Source organism: Amblyraja radiata, chromosome 14 (assembly GCF_010909765.2).
Source record: "Amblyraja radiata isolate CabotCenter1 chromosome 14, sAmbRad1.1.pri, whole genome shotgun sequence".
Taxonomy (NCBI): domain Eukaryota; kingdom Metazoa; phylum Chordata; class Chondrichthyes; order Rajiformes; family Rajidae; genus Amblyraja; species Amblyraja radiata.
In genome coordinates this window covers 50,395,886-50,422,729 of record NC_045969.1, presented here as the reverse complement: position 1 = coordinate 50,422,729, position 26,844 = coordinate 50,395,886, and the positions used below count along the sequence as shown (strand labels likewise).

The window sequence follows — 26,844 nt, the reverse complement described above, 5'->3', positions numbered from 1 at the left end:
TAAGATGCCATCATCATGTCCATGGTCCTGTTTGATAGTCCCAGATCCAATAGTGGCCTTTTTAAATTCTGCAACCCAACAGATTTATCCTGTCATGGCACGGATGACTCTCGTCTGTGACAGGGTGGACCAACAGATCTGGTCTTCTGGGAATGGTCATGGGTGGTTCAGTGACCATGTCAAGGACCACAGGGAACCATGGCTGTGTAGGCAAGTCGGGTACTACCAAAATACATGAAGCAGAGTCCATTTGTATTTTGCGTAGGACCCGACTGATGAGGCAGAAGGGGGGAAAAGCATAGAAAAACAATTTCCCCCAATTCAGCGAGAACGTGTCCATCGCTGCTGCCTCAGGGTCTGGTTCCCAAGCGACATATGTTGATAACTGGTGATTCAGTCGGGATGCGAAGAGATCGATATCTGATGTTCCATATCGCTTTGTAATTTCAGCAAATACTTTGGGGTTCAACATCCATTCCGTGTTGTCGTTGAATTTTCGTGACCTGGTGTCTGCCACTGTATTGAGCTTACCTGGTAGGTAAGTTGCTGATAGCCAAATATGTCTGTCGACACACCATTGCCAGATTGTGTTGACCAGATTGTCACAAGATATCGATTTTATTCTGCCCATATGGTTAATATAGGCCACCACTGTGGTATTGTCAATTTGTAGGCAGACATGCAAATGGTGCATAGCTGAACAGTAAGCTTTTAGCCCATAAAACGCACCCATCATTTCTAAATAATTTATACCCAGTGTCTGTAGTAGTGATGATTCTTGTATGTTCCATCTACCACCAGTACTAGATATAGTGTTAGCTGCTCCCCAGCCTTGAGCACTAGCATCCGTTTGTATCGTGATTGTTGGGTTATTGATAATGATGGGGCTGGAACTATGCCAAATGTTTACTTTCCACCATTGTAATTCTGAGATTGCTTTGGCTGGTAATTTCATCGGTCGATCAAAATGACCTGCATGTTGTTTTAGCACTTGCACCTTTGCTCTTTGTAAGTTTTGGTAATGCAAAGGTCCAAGCTGGGTAGCTGTAAATGCTGCTACTAATTTCCCAATTACTCTTGCCACCTGTCGAATAGTTGGTTGATTGGTAACCATCAATTTGTTGCAGGCTTGTACCAATTCTGCTGCTTTCTCTTTTGGCAACGTTACAGACATGTGGACTGAGTTAATTGTGAATCCCAGATAGTCCATAGTTGTGGATGGTGTCAACTTAGATTTATCTGGATGTATAACAAACCCCAGAGTTTCAAACAATTGTTTGGTAGCTAATACTGCTGATTTAGCTAATTCCACGGATTTGCCCACTATCAAAATGTCATCAAGATATGCCATGACAATATGTTTTTGTTTTCTTAGTATTGCCAAGGCTGGTTTTAATATCTTGGTAAATAATCTTGGGGCTGATGTTAGACCATTTGGCAATGCTTTATACTGCCATTGTTGCCCCATCCAGTGAAACTTTAGGTATCTACGATGATCCTTATGAATGGGTGCTGATTAGTATGCATCTTTTAAATCGATGCATGCCATGAAGTATCCTCTGGAAATCAATTGTTTGACAGTAACAAATGTTTCCATTTTGAAATGTATATACTTGACAAAAGTATTCAGTGTCGTCAAGTCAATGATGATGCGACATCCACCATCTTTCTTGCTTTTTGTAAAGATATTTGATACAAATTCCAAAGGGTCATGTTCCGTTTTTTCTATGACTCCTTTTGTATGTAATCTCACCAGTTCTGCCTATCCTTCGTATTTTTCTTTTTGTGAGAGGGTAAGCTCCCTGTGGGGTACATGCTGAACTTATGGCATACTTTTTTGAATTAATTCAATTTTGTATCCCTGAATACTTTGTAGTATATAATTATCAAGAGTGATAGTCCTCCATGCTTCCAAAAACAGGTGTAACCTTCCCCCTGTTAGTACCGGCCCTGCATCTTTTATGTTCTGGAAGGAACCAGACTCACCTACCACCATGGTTACCGGTAGAGTGTTCATTTCCTGGGTTTCTGTTTCTTCATCGGTCGAGGTGTTGCTGTGTGGGATTGGCGCATCTTCCATGGGGTCCGCTCTGGGCCCTGGCCTAAAAAAGACCTCCGGGGATGATATGCGGGCCCCATGATTTCACCAGCACCATGATGTTGACGCCTGCTGGTGGATGCGTAGGGGTGCTGCCGCCTGAGTTGTGTGGCTTTGCTCGTTCCTAGGCCTGCCCTCATGAGTCCAAGCGCTTTCGACTCCTCATCCAGATCTTTAACCTATTTCGACAGGTCCTTTCCAAATAGCAGGATTTGAGGTTGTGAGGTCGCAGATTTGCACAACCCTGCAAATTTGGGATTGAGGGCAGGTCTGATGGCATCTTTCCGCAGGCTATTTATCTCGTACTGTGTGTTGCACAGTAGAGCCAGGGTGTCCTGCTGGTTGTTGGTCATTTTGACCCCATCCACGGAACAAGCATACGATGTAATAGCTGATGTCAGGAGCTTCAGAATTTTTTGGAGCTTCAGCTCTTGGGTTCGTATGCCCAACCCAATGTACCCCCAGATTTGGCTGTTAATGGCCGGTACATTGAGTGAGATGCAGTTCTCCGGGGGCGTGTATCTGTCCAATGCCTCATTTACTACCTGTTCTTGTAGTGGGTTGAAGGACAGGTAGTCAATACTGGCCGCCAATTTTGTCGCTGTCCCGCTCGTGGTGTTACCGCGCAGTGGTTGACCACTCCCAGCAGCTCTTCCTGTTCCTGCACCCCCAGCATACTGCTGTTGTCTTCAGCCACGGACCCCTCTTCTTGACCAGCCCAGCCCTGGTCACCAACGCTCCCCTCTGCTGAGGGAGATGTGATGGACAGTGCTGGATATTGCACTGTTGTGGGTGTGCATGCACTCCCATGGCGGGCTTGCCCCATCTCCCGGAGCAAGTCCCGCTGGAGCATCTGCTCCATCAACCGCTCCATGCGGGACAAACGGTCACCTTTGCCGCTCTCAGGCAGCGTGTCTTCCTGACCAGACTCATCGGAGTCTACCAGCCGGACCGACTTCTGCTTTGCCTTGCCTCCAACCCGCTGCGGTGGCTCGAGCTGAGCAGCTTGTGGCGTTGGGCTCGGCTCAGCAGAAATTGCGTCGGTGACTGTGGGCCGCAGCAAGTGCGGTCCAGGTGCCGCCAGTCGCCCCCCACTGCTGGAACCCTCCTGGGCCATCACAGTCAGACGGGGTGCGACCTTCTTTGTTTTTCTGCCCTTGTCCATGTTCTCTATAAAACAGAGCACAACAAGGGTTTTACGAAATACGACCTCAGAATAAGTTTTACTTACCTGGAGGTCCCATTTTAAACTCTATTGCGGGAGAGCTCGTTCTCCCGCCCGTCGCTGTTGCACTGCGTGAGACGCTATGTCGCGCATGCGTGCTGGCGGGGTCTTCACGTAGTCACTCACGTGACTCCGAAGTAAAATATACCAAATGCACCCTAACCAAAGTTTTATGACTTCCTGACACTTACACTCAATGACTCAACAAATGAAGGCAGCACGCCAAACTCCTTTTTTTTTCCACTTTATCTACATGTGTTGCTACTTTTAACGAGCTATAAACTTGGGCTTGAACATTCCTCTATACATCAGTGTTGTTAAGAATCATAGAATCAGTCAACTAGCACTGAAACAGGCCCACCAGCCAAACTTGTCCATGCCGACCAAGATGCCTTATCTAAGCTCGTCTCATTTTCCCATGTTTGATCTATATCCCATCTAAACATTTCCCATCAATGTTCTTGTAATGTTGTTATTGTACCTTCTCAACGACTTCATCTGGCAGCTCATTCATTATACCCCCACCCTCTGTATGAAAATATCCCCCCTCAGGTTCCTATTTAATCTTTCCCCTCTCACCTTAAACTTGTGCCCTCTGGTTTAGATACCCCTAACCCAGGCAAGAAAGACTATGTCCATTCACTATGATTCTTCTCCTCATGTTTTTCTAAACCTCTATAAGATCATTGCTCAGCATCCTGCACTCCAAGGAATAAAGTCCTGGCCAGCCCAACATCTCCCTACAGCCCAGACCCAGAAGTTCTGGCAATATCCTACTAACTGCCGGAATAAGCTGCCAGAAGAGGTGCCGTAGTTGTGGCTGGGATTATCTCAACGTTTAAGAAACAATTGGACAGGTACATGGATAGGACAGGTACATGGATAAGACAGGTTTGTAGGGATATGGACCAAGTGCAGGCAAGTGGGACTAGTGTAGCTAGGACATTGTTGGCCGGTGTGGGCGAGTTGGGCCGAAGGGCCTGTTTCCACACTGTATCACTCTATGACTCAATGACTATATCCCCTTAAATATTTTCTGCACTCATTCAATCTTAGTTTAGATGTCCAGAGTGGAAACAGGACCTTTGGCCCACCGAGTCCACATCGACCAACAATCACCCATACACTCATTCTATCCTATATACCAGGAACAATTTTTACAGAAGCCAATTAACCTACAAACCTTCACGTCTTTGGAATATGCGAGGAAACTGAAGAACCTGGAGAAAACCCACGTGGGCACAGGAAGAACGTACAAACTCCTTATAGACAGCAGCGTAGTCATGATTTCTGGCGAAGTAAGGCAACAACTCCACCACTGGGCCACTGTGCCGTCCTAAATCTTAATGCCATTCGTCCCATAGCAGGATGACCAAAAATGAACCCAATATTCCAAGTGCAGCCACACCAACGGCTTGTGTGACTGTAACATGTCATCACAATCCCTATATGTAACCTATACTCAATTCCCTGAAAGATGAAGGCCAATGTACCAAAAGTTTTCTTCACCATCCAATCTATTTGTGATGCCACTTTCGGAGAGCTACATTACTATACTCCTAGATCCCTCTGCTCTACAACATTCTCCAGGGCCCAACCATTCACTGTGAAGGTCTTGCCCTGCTTTGACTTCTGAAAATGTAACACTTCATATACTTATTTGAATTAAACTCCATGAGCCATTCCTTGGCCCACTCGCCCAGCTGACCAAGATCCTGCTGGAATTCTACATTGCCATCTTCACCATCTGTCATATCATGTACTTTAGTGTCATCTGCAATCATGCCTTGTACATTCTCAACCAAATCATTGATAGAAATGACAAACAGCAACGGGCCCTGTGCCGATTCCAATAGGCACACCACTAGTCACAGGCTTGAGTCTGAAAAGCATGGGACCTGCCATTAAATGGATACTTTGCCTTTCCATTTAACCTCCCAAAGTACAACATCTCAAGGCTGCCTTGATTAAACTCTTCCCAACATTTTGTTGGCCATTATCTTTAACTGATGAATCCTGGTGAATCCATTGGCAGGCTTCTTTAGTATTTGCAACTCCATCTATTTTTGTGTAGTCTGCAAACCTATCTACATTTACAAGCCATTTATATATCACAAACAACAGAGGTCCCAGCGGTCTGAAACAGCTTCCCACCAGAAATATCACCTGTCCATTTCCTCTATTGATACTGTCTGACCTATTGAGTTCCTCCTGCACATTGCTTTTTGCTCAAGAGATCCCTGCACTGATCCACCTGGTCACGTATCTTCAGCCAGGATAATACCCTCCCTCCATCTTCAATGGGTACGTCAGCTCTGAATCTAAATACCAAATGATCAAGGACCCCATGCATCTTAATCTGTAGGGACCTTGTCAAATACTTTACTGAATGAAGATCACATTCACTGCCTTACCACCAATCACTTCTGTCACCTCCTCAAAAACGCTCTTGTTTTTAACTTATGCATAAGTTCTCGTGGAATTCTCGATGATCCTACTTGTCAAGGACATTTCAAGGCTCCTTTTATCCCTCTTAATTCTGTCTGAGTTTGTTTCTGCACTATTTATATTCCTGACAGGTTTCCTCATCAGTTTCACAAAATTTACAATCTCTTTCATCATCCAAGCTTCCTTTACTTTATCATCCTTGTCCCTCGTCCTTAGTAGAACATGACTATCATGAACTCTGATTAGATGGTATCTATCTATCTATCTATCTATCTATCTATCTATCTATCTATCTATCTATCTATCTATCTATCTATCTATCTATCTATCTATCTATCTACCTACCTACCTACCTACCTACCTACCTACCTATCTATCTATCTATCTATCTATCTATCTATCTATCTATCTATCTATCTATCTATCTATCTATCTATCTATCTATCTATCCATCCATCCATCCATCCATCCTACTTTTTGCATGTATATATATGTATACATATGTATATATATGTGTGTGTGTTGTGTGTGATCTGAGCACAATCTGGTTAATTCCTATTTTCTTCCAAACGCTAGGCCACAGCCTTCCCATTTTCACACATTCTATTCACAATTTTCCCATCGAGGCGATAAACATCTTCCCGTTGCATTCCCACCTACATTTCCAAACTTCTTAATCGTTTAAAGTTTTAAAAACAGCCCGAAACTCACCCATTTCACAATGGACTCGCAAGGCAGTACGGGACACTCCAGGAGGGAGGGGCACTCCAGCACTCGTGCAGCGGCTGCCCGCACCCAACGCCCGACATATGGTGGCAAGAGAGCCACTGAAGTTGCAATCTGGATAATTGAGATACATAACTGGGCAAATCACCCAGTTCAGATTGCGTTAAAACTGAGATGGAACATTGACTCTTTCCAATAGCCTGCATATAAATGCAAACATATTTTTAGAGATAGAGGGCAGAATCAGGCCCTTCAGTCCAGCGAGTCTGCACCGATCAACAATTTCTCCACATTAACACTATCCTACACACACTAGGGCCAATTTTACATTTTACAATTACACCAGGCCAAATAACCTACAAACCTGTACATCTTTGGAGTGTGGGTGGAAACCGAAGATCCCGAAGAAAGCCCACGCAGGTCATGGGGAGATCGTATAAATTCCGTACAGACAAGCATCCATAGTCAGGATCGAACCTAAGTCTCTGGAGCTGAAAGGCAGCTGCTCTACCGCTGCACCACCATGCCGCCCATTGTTATTACAGTTGAATAAAGTTATTATACTGACAGATATTTAATGTATCTCTAACCACCTCCCCTTTGGCTTGGAATCCGGTACTTCTTTACTGTTGCTGAATTCCGAATGTTGATACATGGTTGATACATGGTAGGTAGCCAGGATATACTTTCTGTTTGAAGTATTAACAAAAGAAAATCTGGATATTGGCGATCAGAATGTTTTTAGCTGGGCAAGAACGAAATAGTTAAATTTGCTTCCTTACTAAACTATAACTCCCTGTAATACTGAAATTCACCTACAATGTAAGATCTACAATATGAAGGGCCTGTCCCAATTTCACGACTTAATTCAAAACCTTTGCCGAGTTTAAAGGATCTAAAACAAAATCAAGATCGTGGTAATCTACCAACCCCTGAGACCTTCCACGACTATGTTCACAAATTCTTACGGACTCCTACGAGTAGGTCTATGAATTCCCACGACTATTTCGATGCCCACCTTACAAGTAAAAAGTTGCAATTTCTTTCATCCCAACCATTTTTTGACGTGGACATTTTTTATCGGGCTGGAAAAAACGTCCCGACTTACTTGATGCCACGAATACCTATGGCTGACATAACGAGCCGCTACGATATATCTACGGACTCATACGACCTCCTACGGACTCGTTACGAATTCTGCGAGTTTGAATCAAGGGGAAAACTCGGGAGAATTCGTGAAAAACTCGTGAAAGTGGGACAGGCCCTTTTCAGTGGCTTTGTGACTCATGGAGGATGGCAAATAGGGGTTCTGAATCTGGATAATACTACCAAGGTATTTGCCAAGGTACAGTAAAAATCTTTGTTTTGTGTAGTAGTCCGGCAGTACATAGCATACACAAGTACAACAGGTAGTACAGAGGTGAAGTTAAACAGAGTGCAGAATATAGTGTTGCAGCTGCAGGGAAAGTGCAGATTAAAAAGTGTGAGTGCCACAATGAGGTGGATTGGAGGACCAGGATACGTCCCAAGCACATGGAGGTTTCGTTCATGAGTCTGTTAACAGCGGATAACTTGAATCTGGCGGCATGTGCTTTCACGCTTTCGTATCTTCTGCTCGACTGCGAAGGGAGGAGGAGAGAATGCGAGTGGCTCATGATTATGTTGGCAGCTTTCACGAAGCATTGAGATGTGTAGATGAGTGCAGTGCAGTAAATAATGTGTTTTCAAATAAAAATTGCTCGTCTGCCATACAACAGATTTTTGAAAAGTGATGACATGGCCAAGTTACTATTTTTAGACACAAATAGCCAACTAATACACAAGTCATCCAAAACAATGAAGAAATATTCCTTATTCTTTCCAGACCTATAGCTCCCTCCCCGATCAAGACTTAATACGCCAATCTCACATAGCGGTGCACTTCTCATTAAATCATATTGCGGTTTTGGTTGGCTAATGATCAGTGGCCACATGTAAATGAAATGCCATTACCTAACGAGGTCAATGACTCTCTCTCTGGGAGCTGTGTTGACAGGTTCATCATTTATCTTTATTATCTGGTCTCCCGGTATCAGCTTGCCTTCAGAGGGCCCACCTGAAAGAATAAGTTCAATGTAATATTAACTCTATGTGCACATCATGCATATGTAAAAGCTCAAGCAGCAACGTTTGAAAATACCAACTTGTCAAGGTGCTATAACTAGTTTAGTTGAGTTTAGTTTACAGATACAACGCTGAAACACTGAGTCCGCGCCGGCCAGCGATCCCCGCACATTAACACTATCCTATGCACACTAGGGACTATTTACATTTACACCGCAAACTAACCTACAAACCTGTACGTCTTTGGAGTGTGGGAAGAAACCGAAGATCTCGGAGGAAACCCACGCGGTCACGGGGAGAACGTACAAAAATCCGTACAGACAGCACCCGTAGACGGGATCGAACCCGGGTCTCTGGCGCTGTAAGGCAGCAACTCTACCACTGCGCCACCACTCCGCCCCTCACTGAATTTATCCTGCTTTTTACTCTTGGTACTGCACGATTTTATTATTGATTGGACTGGCCAGGAATACCAAGTGGGGGAAGTCTGTGACAATCTTACAATCTAGGTCACCCCATTACATACCCAGTCCCTTACATGCAAGTAAAGATCAGTCTTGGGTTACTTCCAGTAGAATTCTTCATACAGTTTGCAAGATAAGATGCATTGAGCAATATTCTTGACATGAAAATTCCACTGGTGCAACAATGGAATCTGGAACAATGGCAGCTTGGTCTCAGGGGATGGGAAAACTTATTGTTCAGCAGCGAAACTATAAACTCATCCAGGTCAATAATGCCTGGTACAGTCACTAGTCTTTGGCTTGGAACCCATTTTGAAAGAATAACCCGAGGAGACAAAGATTCTTTAATTCTGGACTTCACCGGAGAATGTTACTGATTGAAACTAGGAACAAACCTAAGAGAATGGAATGAAGGACCAGAGACAATTTATTCCAGAGCATAGTGAATAGTGAAAGGCTTGGATAGATTGGATGTGTGGAGGATGTATCCACTATTGGGAGAGTCTACGACCAGAGATCATAGCATCAGAATGTCCTTTAACATTCCTTTCGGAAGGAGATGAGGCGGAATTTCTTTCGTCAGAGGGTGGTGAATCTGTGGAATTTGTTATCACAGAAGGCTGTTGAGGCCAAGTTAATGGATATTTTTCAGGCTAAGATGGATTTTTGGTTAGTATGGGTGTCAGGGGTTATGGGGAGAAAGCAGGAGTTATGAGAGAGAGATAGATCAGCCATGATTGAATGGTGGAATAGACTTGATGGGCCGAATGGCCTATTTCGGCTCCTATCACTTGTGAATACAGCCTGCACTGTCCTTGTACTTACCTGGTGTAACAGAACGCACAACAACTGGCTTCTCACTGCCCGCTACGAACCCAAAGCCCAGCACTGGATCCCGCTTCATCTCGATCTTCCGAGTGGTTGGCTGTACGACCTGGCTTCCCTCCAATCGAGGGTCTTCAAAGCTCGTCGACTGGGTCACATGGCTGAAAGAGAACAAAATAACAGAATTCTCAAGCATTGCTACAGTTTCTCTATGTGTGGATAGATTACATTGTGATATTAATGCAGTAATTAGCTGATGAGCCAACAGATGTCTGCCAATCCAAATCCAAGCACAAACACCAAATATTGTTAAGTTTTTTTAGTTTAGCTTATAGATACAGCGTGGCAACAGGCCCTTCAGTCCACCGAGTCCACACCGACCAGCGATCCATGCACACTAACACTATCCTACACTAGGGACAATTTTTACATTTATACCAACCCAATTAACCTAAAAACCAGCACGTCTTTGGAGCGTGAGAGGAAACTGGAGCAACCGAAGAAAACCCACGCAGGTCACAGGGAGAACGTACAAACTCCGTACAGACAGCGCCCGGAGCCAGGATTGAACCCGGGCCTCTGCCGCTGGAGGCGTGAGGGGCAGCAACTCTACCGCTGCGCCATTGTGCCGCCCAAGGCTATTGATCAAGAAAATAGGATCTACATGTATAAAGTATAAAGAAAATCATTCTGACCTGGAGAAAATACTGAACCAGGCTGACAACCTGACCCATCAGGAATCTGTTTGATTCCAATAAGTAACTTACCTGAACTGGGTCAGACACTTAGTCAGTTCCCATCGTATACAGGTGGGGTCCACACAATGTAAAACCACCACTGCTTGATCACAGTCAGACTTCAAGATCCTCTCTGACCCCTCTCACCCTGGCCACAAACTCTTTGAATCACTTCCCTCTGGAAGGCGACTCCGGACTGTCAAAGCCGCCACAGCCAGACATAAAAACAGCTTTTTTTCCATGAGCAGTAGCTCTACTCAATAACCAAAAATCTGTAGCCTCCTTTTGCTCTGGTATTTTATTTAATTCACATGTTTAATCGATAATGTTTTATTATTAATATTTAATGTTTTATGTGTCATTCCTAACTGTCACTATATGTCGTTGTCACTTGTGGGCAGAGCACCAAGGCAAATTCCTTGTATGTGAATACTTGGCCAATAAACCTATTCATTCACTCATTCACTCAAGAAAATAAGAAGCTAAGTACCAGGAGCAGGACTGGGCATTCCCTGCTACCAGCCTGGTCTCCCATTCATCAAGTGTATGGCTGATCTACAATCTCAGTTTTATTTTCTTGGCTTATCTACAGTTACTAGTGAGTATTCCAAGAGATAAGATACACATGCATTTAAATGGACAAGGTCTGATTAGGGATAGTCAGCACGGGTTTGTAGGTGGGAGATCGTGTTTCACAAATCTGATTGACACGTTGTATAAACGGATTTCAGCAAGGCTTTTGACAAGGTTCCACTTGGTAGGCTGCTCTGGAAGGTTAGATCAGATGGGTTTCGAGAAGAGATAGCTGAGTGGATGGAAAATTGACTTCATGGAAGGAAGTGGTGGTGGTGGAAGGTTGTTTTTCAGACTGGAGGCCTGTGACTAGTGGTGCGCCTCAGGGTTTGGTACTGGGCCCATTGCTGATAGTCATCTATATCAATGATTTGGATGAGAATGTACATGGCAATATTAGCAAGCTTGCAGATATACAAAGGTGGGTGGTATTGTAGATAGTGAAGATGGCTGTCAAATATTACAGTAGGATCTTGATTGGTTGGGGAAGTGGGCTTAGGAATGGTTGATAGAATTTAATACAGAGAAATGTGAGATGATGCATTTTGGAAAGTCTAACATGGGCAGGAACTAGGCAGTGAATGGTAGGCCTCTGGGGAGCGTTGTAGAGCAGAGGGATCAAGGAGTGCAGGTGCATCGTTTCTTGAAAGTGGCATCATAGGTAGATAGTGTGGTCAAAAAGGCTTTTGGCACATTGGCCTTCATCAGTCAGAGTATTGAGTATAGAAGTTGGGAGGTCACGTTACAGTTGTACAAGACATTGGTGAGGTCACATTTAGAGTATCGTGTTCAGTTTTGCTCACCATGTTATAGAAAACTCGTGGTCAAGATGGAAAGGGTGCAGTGAAGTTTCGCAAGGATTTTGTCAGCACTTGATGCCCTGAGATATAGGGAGAGGTTGAGCAGGCTAGGACTTTATACCTTGTAGTGCAGAAGGATGAGTGGTGTCCTTCTAGAGGTGCATAAAATCATGAGAGGAATAGATCAGGTAAATGCACGGAGTCTTTTACACAGAATAGGGGAATTGAGGACTCCAGTATGCTCTGATCATGCATAGACATGGCTCTGCATTTCCACGAACTGCTGTGTTTAAGTGTTATGCATGTGTAATCATGCATCGTGATCCAAGAATATGATTTGCAGAGCAAGTCAGTGTTCATCTCAAATGCAGTAAATTCTCAATCACTTAACGATGGACTGTGTGATAAATTTTGGTCACACCGTGCCTATCAACTTGTGCTCCGTGATAACATTTCTAGGCCAGGACTTCTTGAGTTTACAGAAAGTCAAGAGTTCACCGGAGTATGCGGTTTTTTTTTTGGTTTTTTTTTTCCCCTTTATTTATATAGCACATTTTTAGTCAACTTGCATTGACCCCAAAGTGCTTCACATAATTACATTCACACACACAGGCAAAGGAGGGTGAAGTGTCTTGCCCAAGGACACACACAGGCAAAGGTGGGTGAAGTGTCTTGCCCAAGGACACAACGACAGTATGCACTCCAAGCGGGATTCGAACCAGCTACCTTCCGGTTGCCAGCCGAACACTTAGCCCATTGTGCCATCTGTCGTCCCACAGTTCACAGTTTATACTGGATTAAATAACAGTGGAGGTGCACAGCCATGGAACAATTGCACATAAATTAGTTCAAGGAAGTGGTCTTCTTCTTGTTGAGTCCACACACAAGATTAGAAGTTGTTCAGCAAGGGCTGAATACACTTCTTGGCACCTGCGTACAATGGTGTCTGTCTTGTCGCTTCTTGTGCGTGGTGGTGGAAACATTGGTGGAAACAGGGCCATGACATGACGCTCTTTCCTTGACCCCTCAAAGACTTGTTTACAGCAATGTTTTTGACCAGTCCACATTTTGCTTGGATACTGGAACAAGCAGAACACATGACACGTGCAATAATGCAGGGCAAATTGAATTACTTCGTAACATGCATTTGGAGGACAATGCGTGAGTCGCCTAGGACTTGATCTCAGTCTCATGCCAGTGTCGCCTACTTCTAATTTCTGTTGTGCATTACCACTGGGCCCCACTTAAAGCTATGTTACGCTGATTAAAGTCAGCCTCAAACTCTTAATGCGAAATGCATTTTGTCAGGGCTAGGCATTAGGACACTTTTCAGAGGTCTTCTGAGCTGGTTGCAAGGTAGGGCATGGGAGGCAGAAGTCCAATGAAAACTCACAGACTCTGACCAATGTATTTTAGAGGTGAGAAGTCCAGGTAATTGCTGGGTTGGCAGCGAGAGCTATGAGGTTAATGAAGGGTGCAAACCACATGGGATCTGAGTGCAGGGTCGCTAACAAAACACCAACCTTAATTCCAGGCATGTTGAGATGTTCTCCCATCTTTCCACATGGAGCTAGCTGCTTGGTTACTTGCCTGACACTTCTGAACATTATTCATTCTCACCGGATTATGCGCACTCCTGCGGTTTCAGAAAATGTCAGGAGAGTGATGCTGCCAGTTGTATTTGGATAATTGTGATTTATTGGGCAGCAAGGTGGTGCAGTGGTAGAGTTGCTGCCTTACAGCGCCAGACATCCGGGCTCGATCCTGACTACGGGTGCTTGTCTTTACGGTGTTTGTACATTCTCCCCGTGACCAGTGTGGGTTTTCTCTGAGAGATTCAGTTTCCTCACACACTCCAAATACAGCACGTACAGGTTTGTAGGTTAATTGGCTTGGTATAAATGTAAAAAATCCCTATTGTGTGTAGGAATAGTGTTAATGTACGCGGATCACTGGTCGGTGCGGACTTGGAGGGCCAAGGGGCCTGATTCCGTGCTAAATCATTAAACTAAGCTAAACTAAATTAACAGGTTGATTTGTGGAGAAGATTTCCACCATTGCCTTACTATTTTACATCTCCACCTTCATGTCAGCTCTAAGTAATAACTGGTCGCTCAGATTCCAGTCCAAGAAGAAATGACATGCATAATTCATTGGTGCAAAAGCTGACACTGCTGTAAATTTGCAATATTAATTTATTCATAAAATTTATTCAACCAAATTTATTCATTTCTTCACAGATGGAAGATATATGAAATATTACTTTAAGCTTCAGCGAGGGAAATATCCTCAGTGTTTGTTAAAACATTAAGCCAATACAGAAATAAAAACAAAGTCGCAGAACATACCCAGCGGTCAATGAGGTCAATTAACTTTTATTTGACATGCCATTCTAAATAAAATCGACAACATATTGGAAATAGTTAACAGTTCTAATGATAGGTCATTGAACTGAAACCCTGACGCTGTTTATCCCTGCACAATGCTACCTGATCTGATGAGTTTTCCAATGTTTTCTGTTTCCATTTCAGATTTCCATCATTCATAATTGTTTGCATTTCTGAGCCTAAATTCTTGTCAATTATAAAGCAGGCAACATGGTGAGAAATCAATTTCCCCAATGCAAAAACGTACATGAGCTTTGCGTGTAGAAGCACAGTGGTTGTCGAAGGTGGGTGTAGGAGCAGAGTGGTTTGATTACTGGATTAACATTCAGTGGTTAGATTACTGCACTAACATTCAAAGCTCTTCTTCCATTTTGTGTTCAGCCTTACACTCTTCCTGATTGCGTGTGGGCTCACTCTGTTCCAGTGAGCTCGCACATAAAGTGGAAGAGTAGACTCCGCTTGGGTAACCTACAACCGAACCGTATGAAAGATTAAAAAGTCCTTTTTTAATTAATACCCCCCACCACCACTTCTATCCCCTCCCCACCTGCTGCTTCCACTATCTTCCACCACCCTAGTCATCGTACACCTTTCCGCTCCGCTGTATGCTTAACTTCCATATTAATCCTATATTTCCCCTTTATTCCTTCCATCCACACTCTTTCATAGAAAATAGGTGGAGGAATAGGCCATTCGGCTCTTCAAGCCAGCACCGCCATTCAATATGATCATGGCTGATAGTCCAAAATCAGTACCCCATTCCTGCTTTCTCCCCATATCCCCTGATTCCGTTAGTCCTAAGAGCCACTGTACAGTATATCTAACTCTCTCTTGAAAACATCCAGTGAATTAGCCTCAACTGCCTTCTGTGGTAGCAAATTCCACAGATTCACAACTCTCTGGGTGAAAATGTTTTTGCTCATCTCAGTCCTCCATCTTCCACCCATATCCCTTCCTCCAGCTTTATATTTCCCTCCCCTTCTTTCATTACCTGACTCCCTTTTGTCTTGTTTTCACTTCTAGCCTTTGTCACTTACACCATCCTTCTGCCCATCAACCCCCTCACCTGTATCCACCTATCACTTGCCACGCTTTGCCGCACCCCACCTCTCCGTTTTTAGCATTCTCCTGCCTACTCCATCAGTCTGAAGAAGGGTCTCAACCCGAAACATCATCTGTCTATTCCCTCCACAAAAACCGTCTGACTGGTGGAGTACCTCCAGCGCTTTATATTTTGAAAACTGGTTCAAGCCTAAACCAAAGGTTTAAATTAGCAGAGATTTCATAAGTGACATCTAGCATCTAGTTACCCCTTCAATTACATTACTCATGCTGACATATAAAATAATTGGTTTGAGAGGTTGAGTTTTCAGTGACAATGGCACAAAGTAGAGAGTGGAGTGGTATAGAGAGAATAATTTAGGACCATCACTGGGTGATAGTGCAGGGTGGTTTAATTAGGGGAACATAGATTAATTTTAGTTTAGTTTAGTTTAGAGATACAGCGTGGATACAGGCCCTTCCACCCATCGAGCCCGCACCGACCAGCGATCCCCGCACACTTACACTATCCTACAAACACTATGGACAATTTACACTTATACCAAGGCAATTAACCTACAAACCTGTACGTCCTTGGAGTGTGGGAGGAAGCCGAATATCTCTGAGAAAACCCATGCGGTCGTGGGGAGAACGTACAAACTCCGCACAGACAGCACCCGTAGTCGGGATTGAACCCATGTCTCTGGCACTGAAAGCGCTGTGAGACAGCAACCAGGGACTGTGAGAATGATTCCATAATTTAGTTTAGTTTAGTTTCTTTTTTTTAGAGATACAGCGCGGAAACAGGCCCTCCTGCCCACTGGGTCCACGCCGACCAGCACATTAACACTACCCTACATGCACGAGGGACATTTTTTTTCATTTTATACCAAGCCAATTTATCTACATATCTGTACGTCTTTAGACACATGATCATTTTATTCAAAGAATTGCAGGACAGAAATGTCAGGAACAGCCAGTTGGCAATGATTATTAATATCAGTGTTGTACCAGACACTACTGTTTCCACCTGTTCTTAAAAGATTAAGGTGTGTCAATTAGACAACCACTGGCCCCTTTTGCCGTTGTATATCATTGGTTTCACCACCAGTGTGTGCATTGAAAAGTTGTTGTTTCAAATGGAAGCACGACCTTTAAGTTTAGTTTAGTTTAGCTTGGAAACAGGCCCTTCGGCCCACCGAGTCCGCGCCGACCAGCGATCCCCACACATTAACACTACCCGACACACACTATGGACAATTTTGTACATTTATATCAAGCCAATTTACCTAGAAACCTGCACATCTTTGGACGTACAGAAGTCAGCGTGCAGAATGCAGTGTGGAGTCCCAGTGGAACTCACAGGAAGGATATTTGAGAAAATTAACAAAGTACATCATGAACCGTACACCATAAAACTCCTGAGATGTACTTACTGCCAGCATGGCTCCTCTCAGGATAGTTCTACCACCTTAATAAGTGCTGTCAGCCAACAACTTATAAACACATAATACGCCCCTGATCAAATGCAGTAGCACAGACCATAAAATATATAAACACCCTGGGAGGAGTTCCAGCTGAAATCTAATCTCATTGTACAGACAAATATCATGAAGAACCCAAATGATGTTTTCACTAGATGCAACATCATTTTGATTTCCAAATCCAATCCTCTAGGCATTTGAGATTCTCCATTTTACTGCATCTGCAAGGAGCTGAGAAATAACACAGCTATCGATCGGCACAGGAAGCAAACATTCATTACTGTGGCAGTGCTTATATTAAAAAAATTATCAAACCATCAAAAGGTTAGCTTGCAAATATGTTTCCATTTCAGTAAACCCGTCAGCTAACCAAAATGTGGCTGCACCAGCTACTTTCAGATCTCTAACAATAATGCACCCTCAACAAGATTAGTTTAGTTTTAGTTTAGAGGTACGGCGCGGAAACGGGCCCTTCGGCGCACCGAGTCCGCACCGACCAGCAATCCCCGCACATTAACACTATCCTACACATGCTAGGGATAATTTAACATTCATACCAAGCCAATTAGCCTACAATCCTGTACATCTTTTGAGTGTGGGAGGGAACCGAAGATATTGGAGAAAATCCACGCAGGTCACGGGGAGAACGTACAAACTCCATGCAGACAGCACCTGTAGTCAGGATCGAACACGGGTTTCTGGCACTGTAAAGCAGTGGCTATACCGCTACACTTAAGTGCCACCCCTGAGTTACACATGGTTTTGCAACAACTATAGAATTATGTGGGATCACTAGGAATCCAGGGAACCAAGTTTTCAGGAAATATTGCAACTTGCATTGCATAGGGCCAGAACTGTGGGATGCTTATGCAATTCTTTCCATGTGTGTCAACTTGTCTTGCCTCATTTAACCACAGAAAACTTCATTTAACCGATTTATGAAAATTATCTGCATGTAAATGAGATTAGAAAGATACTAAGTGCAGTATGATCTTGGTTTCAGAGACCTATTCCTTCCATATATCTCTGTCCTGATTGAAAAAAATGCTTGTCATGTTTGAACAATCTTTTACACATTAATTTTTATCATCAATCATTTCAACCGTTCAACCATTTTGCGGCTTGTTAATCAATTTATGCCAAGACAAGGAAGGACACGTCCTAATTAGCAAGTGAACAACTAACATTAATATTTGCTCAATGCAGGCACCAAATTCAGAATCCTCATCTCCAACTCAAAATCTCTCTATAATCTCACTTTAACTCCCCCTCCCATACTGACTTCTCTGCCTGGGTCCCTTCCATTGTCAGGGTGAGGCCCAGCGCACATTGGATGAATAGCACGTCATATTTAGCTTGGGCATCCTACACCCCAGCATTATGAATATTGACCTCTAACATCAAGTAACCCTTGTTTTCCCTCTCCCTCCATCCCTCCCCCTTCCTAGATCACCAACCAGTCTGACTGGCCCCCTGATTAAATGTTACCTCTGTGTGCTTTGTTGTCACCTTCTCCTAGCTAACAATGATCTATTTTACATTTTCCTTGAACCTCATCTCCTTTGATGCCTAGTTTTCACACTTTACGCTTCCTTATCGCTGTGTCTCCCTTTCCCCTGACTTTCAGTCTGAAGAAGGGTCATAAACCGAAACATCACCCATTCCTTCTCTCCAAAGATGCTGCATGTCCCGCTGAGTTACTCCAGCATTTTGTGTCTATCTTCGCTGTAAACCAGCATCTGCAGTTCCTTCCTGAACATCTCAACGTATGTTATTTTCTCCCACTAACCTTCCAACTTCAGTCTTTAATACACAAGCAAGCCCAGTGTCCAAGCCTTCAGCTGTCTCATCTGCCAATTAACCTGAATCATACAAACATAGAAAATAGGTGCAGGAGTAGGCCATTCGATCCTTCGAGCCAGCACCGCCATTCAATTTATCATCCAAAATCAGTACACCGTTCTTGCTTTCTCCCCATATTCCTTGATTCCGTTAGCCCCAAGAGCTATATCAAACTCTCTCGTGAAAACATCCAGTGAATCGGCCTCCACTGCATTCTGCGCCGGAGAATTCTACAGATTTACAACTCTCTGGGTGAAAATGTTTTCCCTCATCTCAGTCCTAAATGGCCTACCCGCTTATTCTTAAACTGTGACCTCTGGTTCTGGACTCCCCCAACATCGGGAACATTTTTCCTGCATCTGGCCTGTCCAATCCCTTAAGAATTTTACATGATTCTATAAGATTCCCTCTCATCCTTCTAAATTCCAGAGAATCATATGGCCATCAAGACCTCTCCATCTGTATTCACACGTAACTTGCTAGCTCTTGCCCCCACCCCTTCCCCTCACCTCCCTCCAACAGATATCCCCTTCATCATTCTGAGGAAAAGATCCAACCCAAAATGGCCTCTTCTATTCCTTGACCCACTAGGTTCCTCCAGCAGTTTGTATTTTTTGCTCAAGATTTCAGCATTTGCAGTCTCTTGTGCCTTCAGCTGCTTCAAGTTCCTCTTTGAATAACTGTTTTTTTTTAACATGTAAAAGATTCTCGGAATTCCAATCTTTTACCATTATTTCTCTTTGCACGTCTTGCCGTGGATTGACCCAAGTCACCTAATCCATCTTTCCTTAATCCCCACCATTTACAATAATTATCAGCAATATAATGCAAATTGGGGGCAAATGTGGCTTTAGGATTTTTGGTCATTTTTATCACGGGAAAGAATCCAAGTTTGAGTGGAAATCGGTATTTATTTTGGTGGGTCTGAGAGTCAATGGCAAGGTCGGCATTTAGTGCTCATCCATAATTGCTTCTTTGGAAGGCGCGGATGAATAGTCTTCTTCAACTGCTCAACCCTGTTCGAACACAATCGTAACGGTAAACCGATTGGATTCCTAGACCAGTCGGAGACGCAGGAGATGAGACTGGATCACATGCAGGCCAGATTGCTTCAGAATGGCAGACTGGGTGGCACAGTGGTGGAGTTACTGCCTCACAGTGACAGAGACCATGGGTCTATCCTGCTGCCCGTACGGATTTCACACCTTCTCCCTGAGACCACATGGGTTTTCTCCGGGCGCTACCATTTCCTCCCACATTCTAAAGACATGTAGGTTTGTAGGTTAATTGGCTTCTGTAAATTGTCCCTGGTGTCTAGGATAGAACTTGTTTGGGTGATCACGTTGGCGTGGACACGATGAGTCGAAGGGCTTGTTTCCATGTTATATCTCTAAACTGAACTAATTTATTTGCCTGAAGGATATTAGTGAACTGCGTGGAGTTTAATATCTATCTGTTAGTTTTCATGGTCAACATCACAAAGACCCAGTTAAAGTTTTACAAATTCCAGACTGAACCACTAGCTCCCTTGGTGGGATTTGAACTCAGGTCACTGGGTTACTTGTAATTTTACTGCATCAATTTTAATTTACGCAGAGTTTGACACAGAGGCAGATGGGAGGCACAGTGGCTCAGTTGGTAGAACTGCTGCCTCACACAGTCTGAGATCTGGCTTCAATCCTGCTTTTGAGTACAATCTGTGCGGAGTTTGCATGTTCACCCTGTGACAGTGTGGGGTTCCTCTGGACGCTCCAGTTTCATCCCTCAACCCAAAGATGTGTGGCTGGGCGGTTAACCGGCTCATTGCAAATTGACCCTAGTGTTGATCATATAGGAGGTGATTGGTAGAATATGATGGGACCTAATGAGAAAATTGAGAAAATAAAAGATGAATTTGTGGAAATGAGTAGTTGATGGTTAGCATGGGCTGAATGGCCTGGTGTATGCCATAGCTCTCAATGACCACTTGCTAGTTTTGTGGAATTCAAGATTACAGTCAAGGTAATGTCTGTTCACCTGAAAATGCCCTATTTCAATGAATTAATGAATGAATGAATGAATAAGTTTATTGGCCAAGTATTCACATACAAGGAATTTGCCTTGGTGCTCCGCCCGCAAGTGACAACAACATACAGTGACAGTTAGGAATGACACATAAAACATTAAACATTAACAATTTAAACTTTAAACCCCTGGTCCAAGAAAAGGGTAAGATAAAGCCACTTTTATTTAAAGGCCCCTTTGACCACATCAAAGGACAAATAGACAATCATGTGAAGCAAGTGATAGCCATACTTGTTCCTAGCCTGGTTCCATATCGTCATACTTGATGGTCATTTACTGCTATTATATTTTCATAGAACTTCAGACATTCATGAAAATCATCGTTTGTAGTTGTACTCTGTAATACTGTAAAATAATTCATGGTTTTCTTTTTTTGTAAAAATATAGAATTAATATATTTACACTTTGATGGAAAGAACATTCTTTAACCAATGTTTTTGGTATCTCATTTGTTTCACACCAACAGGTCCAAATTCAGGGATGCCAGAAATGGATCTTGAACTGTGAAGTAACAAGCAGTGATAATAAAACTATCAGGAACAAAGTTGTGTAAACATTTTTAACGGCACAACTGGAAAATCTATTCCAGTAACTTGCCGCAGGTGATGGATATTTTTAAGGCAGAGATAGATAGATTCTTGTTAAAAAAAGGAACTGCAGATGCTGGAAAATTGAAGGTACACAAAAATGCTGGAGAAACTCAGCGGGTGCAGCAGCATCTATGGAGCAAAGGAGATAGGCAACGTTTTGGGCCGAAACCCTTCTTCAGACGGTTTGAAGAAGGGTTTCGGCCCGAAACGTTGCCTATCTCCTTCGCTCCATAGATGCTGCTGCACCCGCTGAGTTTCTCCAGCATTTTTGTGTACCATAGACTCTTGACTAGTACGGGTGTCAGGGATTGTGGGGAGAAGGTAGGAGAATGGGGTTGGGAGGGAGAAATAGATCAGCCATGATTGAATGGTGGCGTAGACTTGATGGGCCGAATGGTCTAGTTCTGCTCCTGGCCAGTTCAACATGGAATATGGCCAGTTTGTCCACTTCATTTTGTATGGGGATTGATGGCAGCTGCACCAGTCCTGTCATCACTTCAGTCCCTACTAATTAATTCACTGTTGGAACCTCCAGCTCTTCCCATCCCAATCAATCAGGCATCCAGGGCGTGAAATTCACCCTCAGATAACAGCACTAAAGAGGCTGGCTGCTGATGTCAGCTCTTGTATACTGCCTCTGAGAATCATTCCATCGTCTTAAAGGAAGTGAATTTCAGGGCAAGACAACAATGTATTGATGTTCCAATATATGTATCAGTTGCACCAACTAAAAATTAATTAGTAATTTAATAGGTTGAGCATTTAGAACCATTTGTGAATCAGAGTTTTTTCTATATCTATTACCGGATACTGCCAGCATGCCAGTTGATCAGGTACAGCAGCTCTGGTTCAGAGTGTTTGATGTTTGTGTGTAAGGTTTCTCAGATAAATACTCATAATGTTTGGGTCTGTTACAACATCAGTTACATCAGCTCAGGGTTTGGAAAAACGTGAAAAAAAGTGACTCACACTAGATATGGCAGGTCACTCAAAAGACAAGATTGCAGGTCAGATAAACAATATGGAGAAGTTAATAATCATATCTCGGGCACCAATATCCCTCTCAAAGTTCATGTTCATAAGTTCTAGGAGCAGAATAAGGCCATTCAGCCCGTCAAGTCTACTCTGCCATTCAATCATGGCTGATCTATTTTTCCCTCTCCCCCATTCTCCTGACTTCATCCCATAACCGCTGACACCCTCACCAATAAAACATCTGTCAATCTCCACCTTAAAAGTACCCATTGACTTGGCCTCTACAGGCAATGAATTCCACAGATTCACCACCAAAATATATGTTCTGGTGAGGAACATTTATTTTAATTTATTGTCAACTGGGAACAACAAGGAACATCCAAGATTCTTACACGTTAAGCTGTGGACAGTAAGATTTCCATATGGTTCACAGAGCAGAATGGTCTGTGTGTTTGAGATCCTGTATCATTTGGTAGGGAGATTAAATAATGATCATTAAAAACTATTTTAAAATCTAATTAAAAAAACATTTATTAGTTTTGGATTAAATCCAAACTTCAGAGCCAGCACTGAAATAATATTTTCAGCATGATGGTTTATGATGTGGATTGATTGAACTACTATTGGTCATCGATTGATCCCTCTTTTTCTGACTATTACTGACTTTAGGGCTGAGATTTAAATTGCCGGCTAGCTCAGCTTTTGGCATAACTGGGACAGACACAAAATGCTGGAGTAACTCAGCAGGACAGGCAGCATCTGTGGATAGAAGGGTGATGTTTCAGGCCGAGACAACTTCTTCAGTCTGTGAGTCAGGGGAGAGGGAGACAGAGACATGGAAGGGTAAGGTGTGAAAACGAGAGATCAAAGGGGATGTAATCAAGGAAAATGTAGAATAGATCATTGTCAGCTAGGGGAAGATGTCAACGAAGCAAACAAAGATAACATTTAATCAGGAGGACCATCAGGCTGATCGGAGAACTAGGATGGGGAAGGGATGGAGAGAGAGGGAAAGCAGGGGTTACTTGAAGTTAGAGAAGTCAATATTCATACCGCTGGGTCATAGGCTGCCCAAGCGAAATGCAACGTCCAAGCTAAATACTGAGAGTGCTAAGGGTGCAACGGTTCCCAATTTTAAGTGGATCTCAACTCCAGTGCTTTGCAACCCCACATAAATTGGGAATTTAACCAGAGACCAGATGAAGCAGTTAGGAATCCAAAGAGATGTTTGTGTCAGAGTCAAGCATTACTGTCAATGCTCCTACCTCAACCCATCCGTTAAAGTGGATGGAGGATGGTGGGGGATAAATTGGAAATGGGAGCAGCAGTGATATTATTTGGGATGTGGGGGATTTTGATATCTAAAGGAATTTCATGAATTTCAATTATGTGGCATTTGGTGTACTTTCCATTTCCCTGACACATTATTCCACTGTTCAATTGATCCCTCCCCTGTTTAATGCTGCCCAGATCATTGAAAGCACCTCAGCTATTCGCCCTTGCCTACAAACAGCTGAATAAGGCCCGATTACAAAACCTAAATCTACACGACACCCACTGATGATGCCATTGGGGGTGGTCACTTTGCCTTTGATCCATTCAATTTTCCAGAGGGAATTAAATTCAAACCAGTGGAAACAGACAAGGTTGCCTTGGTCTGCCAGGTATTTACTCTCTACTGATGCCAACCGACCAATTCAGTATTCTCAGCGTTACAGGATCTTCTCCGTGGATTGTCACCTTGTCGTGGTGGAGAAGCTTGTGTGGTCCTGAGATCCTGAGAGCGATGCTGTCTGGAACTATGCTCCTGGTAGGGCCACCTATGGCGGTTAGGTCGAGAGGGAGGTCCCTGACAAAGAGCAATCCAACCAAGACCTCAACGGTTGAACAGGCGGAGGACGATGGCTGACGTTAGTGGAGCGTCACAACGGCTGGGAAGGCGGATGAAGGCTGCAGCAGGAAAGGGTCCCCGGTCGTCTTGGACTCCATGCCACTGGATCCTGACTCGGACCTGTCAAGGACCGTGTGGTGGCTGTCTGTGCACCAGTCTCCCCACGTTAAACAAAGTCACGCACAAGCGTCCTATAAAGAACAGTCATACTCGTTTTGAGTGACCTCCGATGAATTATGACAGTGTATTTCAAAGGATGAATGACACCGCAACAGGAATTTATTCTGCCGCTTTTTTATTTTGTGCAAACCTGCAGTGCATCAATCCCTCAGTACTAGAGAGGACACAACTTAGTTTGCAAAAGGACTTGAACTCACAACCTTCTGAATCTCAGGCAAGGATCTACCCACTGAGCCATGTCCAACCACAGACTGCAGCTACAATTTATGCCATGACAGTGAGGCATTGTACTGGAGGTGGGACATGGCACATGGGAGTAGATGTTTACTGTGAAAAACTAATTTAGTCTGCTTGAAGCAAGATTAAAATCAGCAGGTTTTAAAATAATTGGCCAATTTGACTGATCAATAAGTAACCACGCAAGCACACTTCTTCCCACAGTACTGTAGAGCTCATGAGTCACCTGTAGCTGATGAATCATCTGCAGCTTTCCCCATCGGCAGCTCTTGAAGGTTATCGGCTGCAACCTTCCCCCCATCGACAAACTGTACACTGCAAGGGCCATGAAACGAGGGGGTAAGAACCCTCTCACCCTGGCCACAAACTCTTTGAGGTCCTCCCCTCTGGGAGGCGACTCCGGACTATCAAAAACCTCCACATCCAGACACAAAAACAGCTTCTTCCCACGAGCGGTAGCTCTATTTAACAGCCACACCACACCACTACATTCTGGTCTGTCAGCCAAACACTCAAGAACTCTCCAAGCGCACGTTACATATCTACATGTGCAATATATAGCAAAGCTGCCCATTTTTACTCTTGCACTTTATTTTTACATGTCTTAATTGTAATTTTTTTTAATTGTCTGCTGTATATCGTGTTTTTAACCACGTGCGAGCAAAGCACCAAGTCAAATTCCTTGTATGTGTACACACTTGGCCAATAAATTGATCTGATTCTGATTCTGATTCATGCAGCAGGTCTCACTGACTATTCACAGTGCTCCTGTTATTAAATTATACCTAGATCTGGTGTTCCTACAGATGATTTCATCTAGCCAATAAAATCTTAAATATTGTATGGCCTGTCCCACTTACGGGATTTTTCCGGCCACCTGCCGGGACCCGTCATAGTCGCAGCAGGTCTCTGAAAATTTTCAAACATGTTGAAAATCCAGCTGCGGCCAAAAAAAGGTACAATTCTTTGGGCGACTGCTCACGACCATACAAGTTTCACGTGGCACGTGAGTGAGACAGGCCCTTTGAGGATCCATTCTCTGTACCTTCATCAGATGACTTGCAGCTCAGCAACATCAGGCAGTGGCAGTTTTACTATTCTGCTCAGCTGCAAGTAAAATGGTGCTGAGGCTGAAAAAAAATGTATTACTATCATTAGTTTGAATCTTGCTGTTCAAATTAATGAAATAAATTATGAGTGGCATAGAAGGCTGCTCACCCACTCGGTGCCATTCCAAATCCAGGCTAATACTTTAAAGACGAGAATGTAAATACAACTTGATGAGGATCCTGTAATTTGTTCCCAAGCTATTCCTTTTATCCATGTTTTTGTCATAAACAAGTGTCCCATCGAATGCTTGGGTACTTTGAAAAAGACCCGACTGTACATTGCTCAGAGCATTGACAGGAATGATACGATTTTCATCTCAACCTTCCTAAGACCATGAAGTAGAAACAGAATTGAATCAGTCTCGGCCCTCTCTCCTTGTACCAAGTACAACCCTTTACCAATCAGTACACATTATTGAAAGCAGATTTGTCAGTAAAGTTGGTTTCAATCTTCTGGAGGACTAGAAGAGGAAATCAGCGGATCTTATTGTAATTAAGGTCAAAGGCATTTAACTTCGAATAGGTTTAAAGCCTTTTTAAAATCATGTGCAGAAGGATTTCATATTCATAACTGAATGCGTTTGTTCACAACTCACCCTGCGTATTTTCAACAAATGTACTTGTAAACTGAACACCTACATCAGTACCAGTTCAAAACAAACTGTTCAACGTTGATCATAAATACATTTGCTGCAAATTTCTCTCTCAAGTGTTTTAATGAAATGGAATTAACCATTTCACAAACCATAATTTCAACCTAAATGGTCTGATAATCATTTGTTCTAATTAAGGAATGTTTTAGTCCAACTATAGATGGCAACTCTTTAAATTACTGCTAAATGTCATCCAAGATACCCAGATTTTCAATGCAGTGTAAATTCACCAATGCCACATTGTCAGCAAGAACCCACTTTGAAAGAGTCTCTGGTTTTGGTCTTCAAGTCATAAGTGTTTAAGAAGGAACTGCAGATGCTGGAAAATCGAAGGTACACAAAAATGCTGGAGAAACTCAGCGGGTGCAGCAGCATCTATGGAGCCAAGGAGA

General features: G+C 43.4%; 1 protein-coding gene across 1 annotated transcript in view; it reads right to left on the bottom strand.

The window, feature by feature from the left end:
• The window catches only part of frmpd4 (FERM and PDZ domain containing 4), a 590,061-nt gene that overhangs the window by 122,724 nt on the left and 440,493 nt on the right, over window positions 1-26,844 (bottom strand). Inside the window, 2 exon segments of the mRNA XM_033033329.1 lie at window positions 8,490-8,592; window positions 9,890-10,050. Coding sequence (XP_032889220.1) covers window positions 8,490-8,592; window positions 9,890-10,050 — 264 coding nt within the window.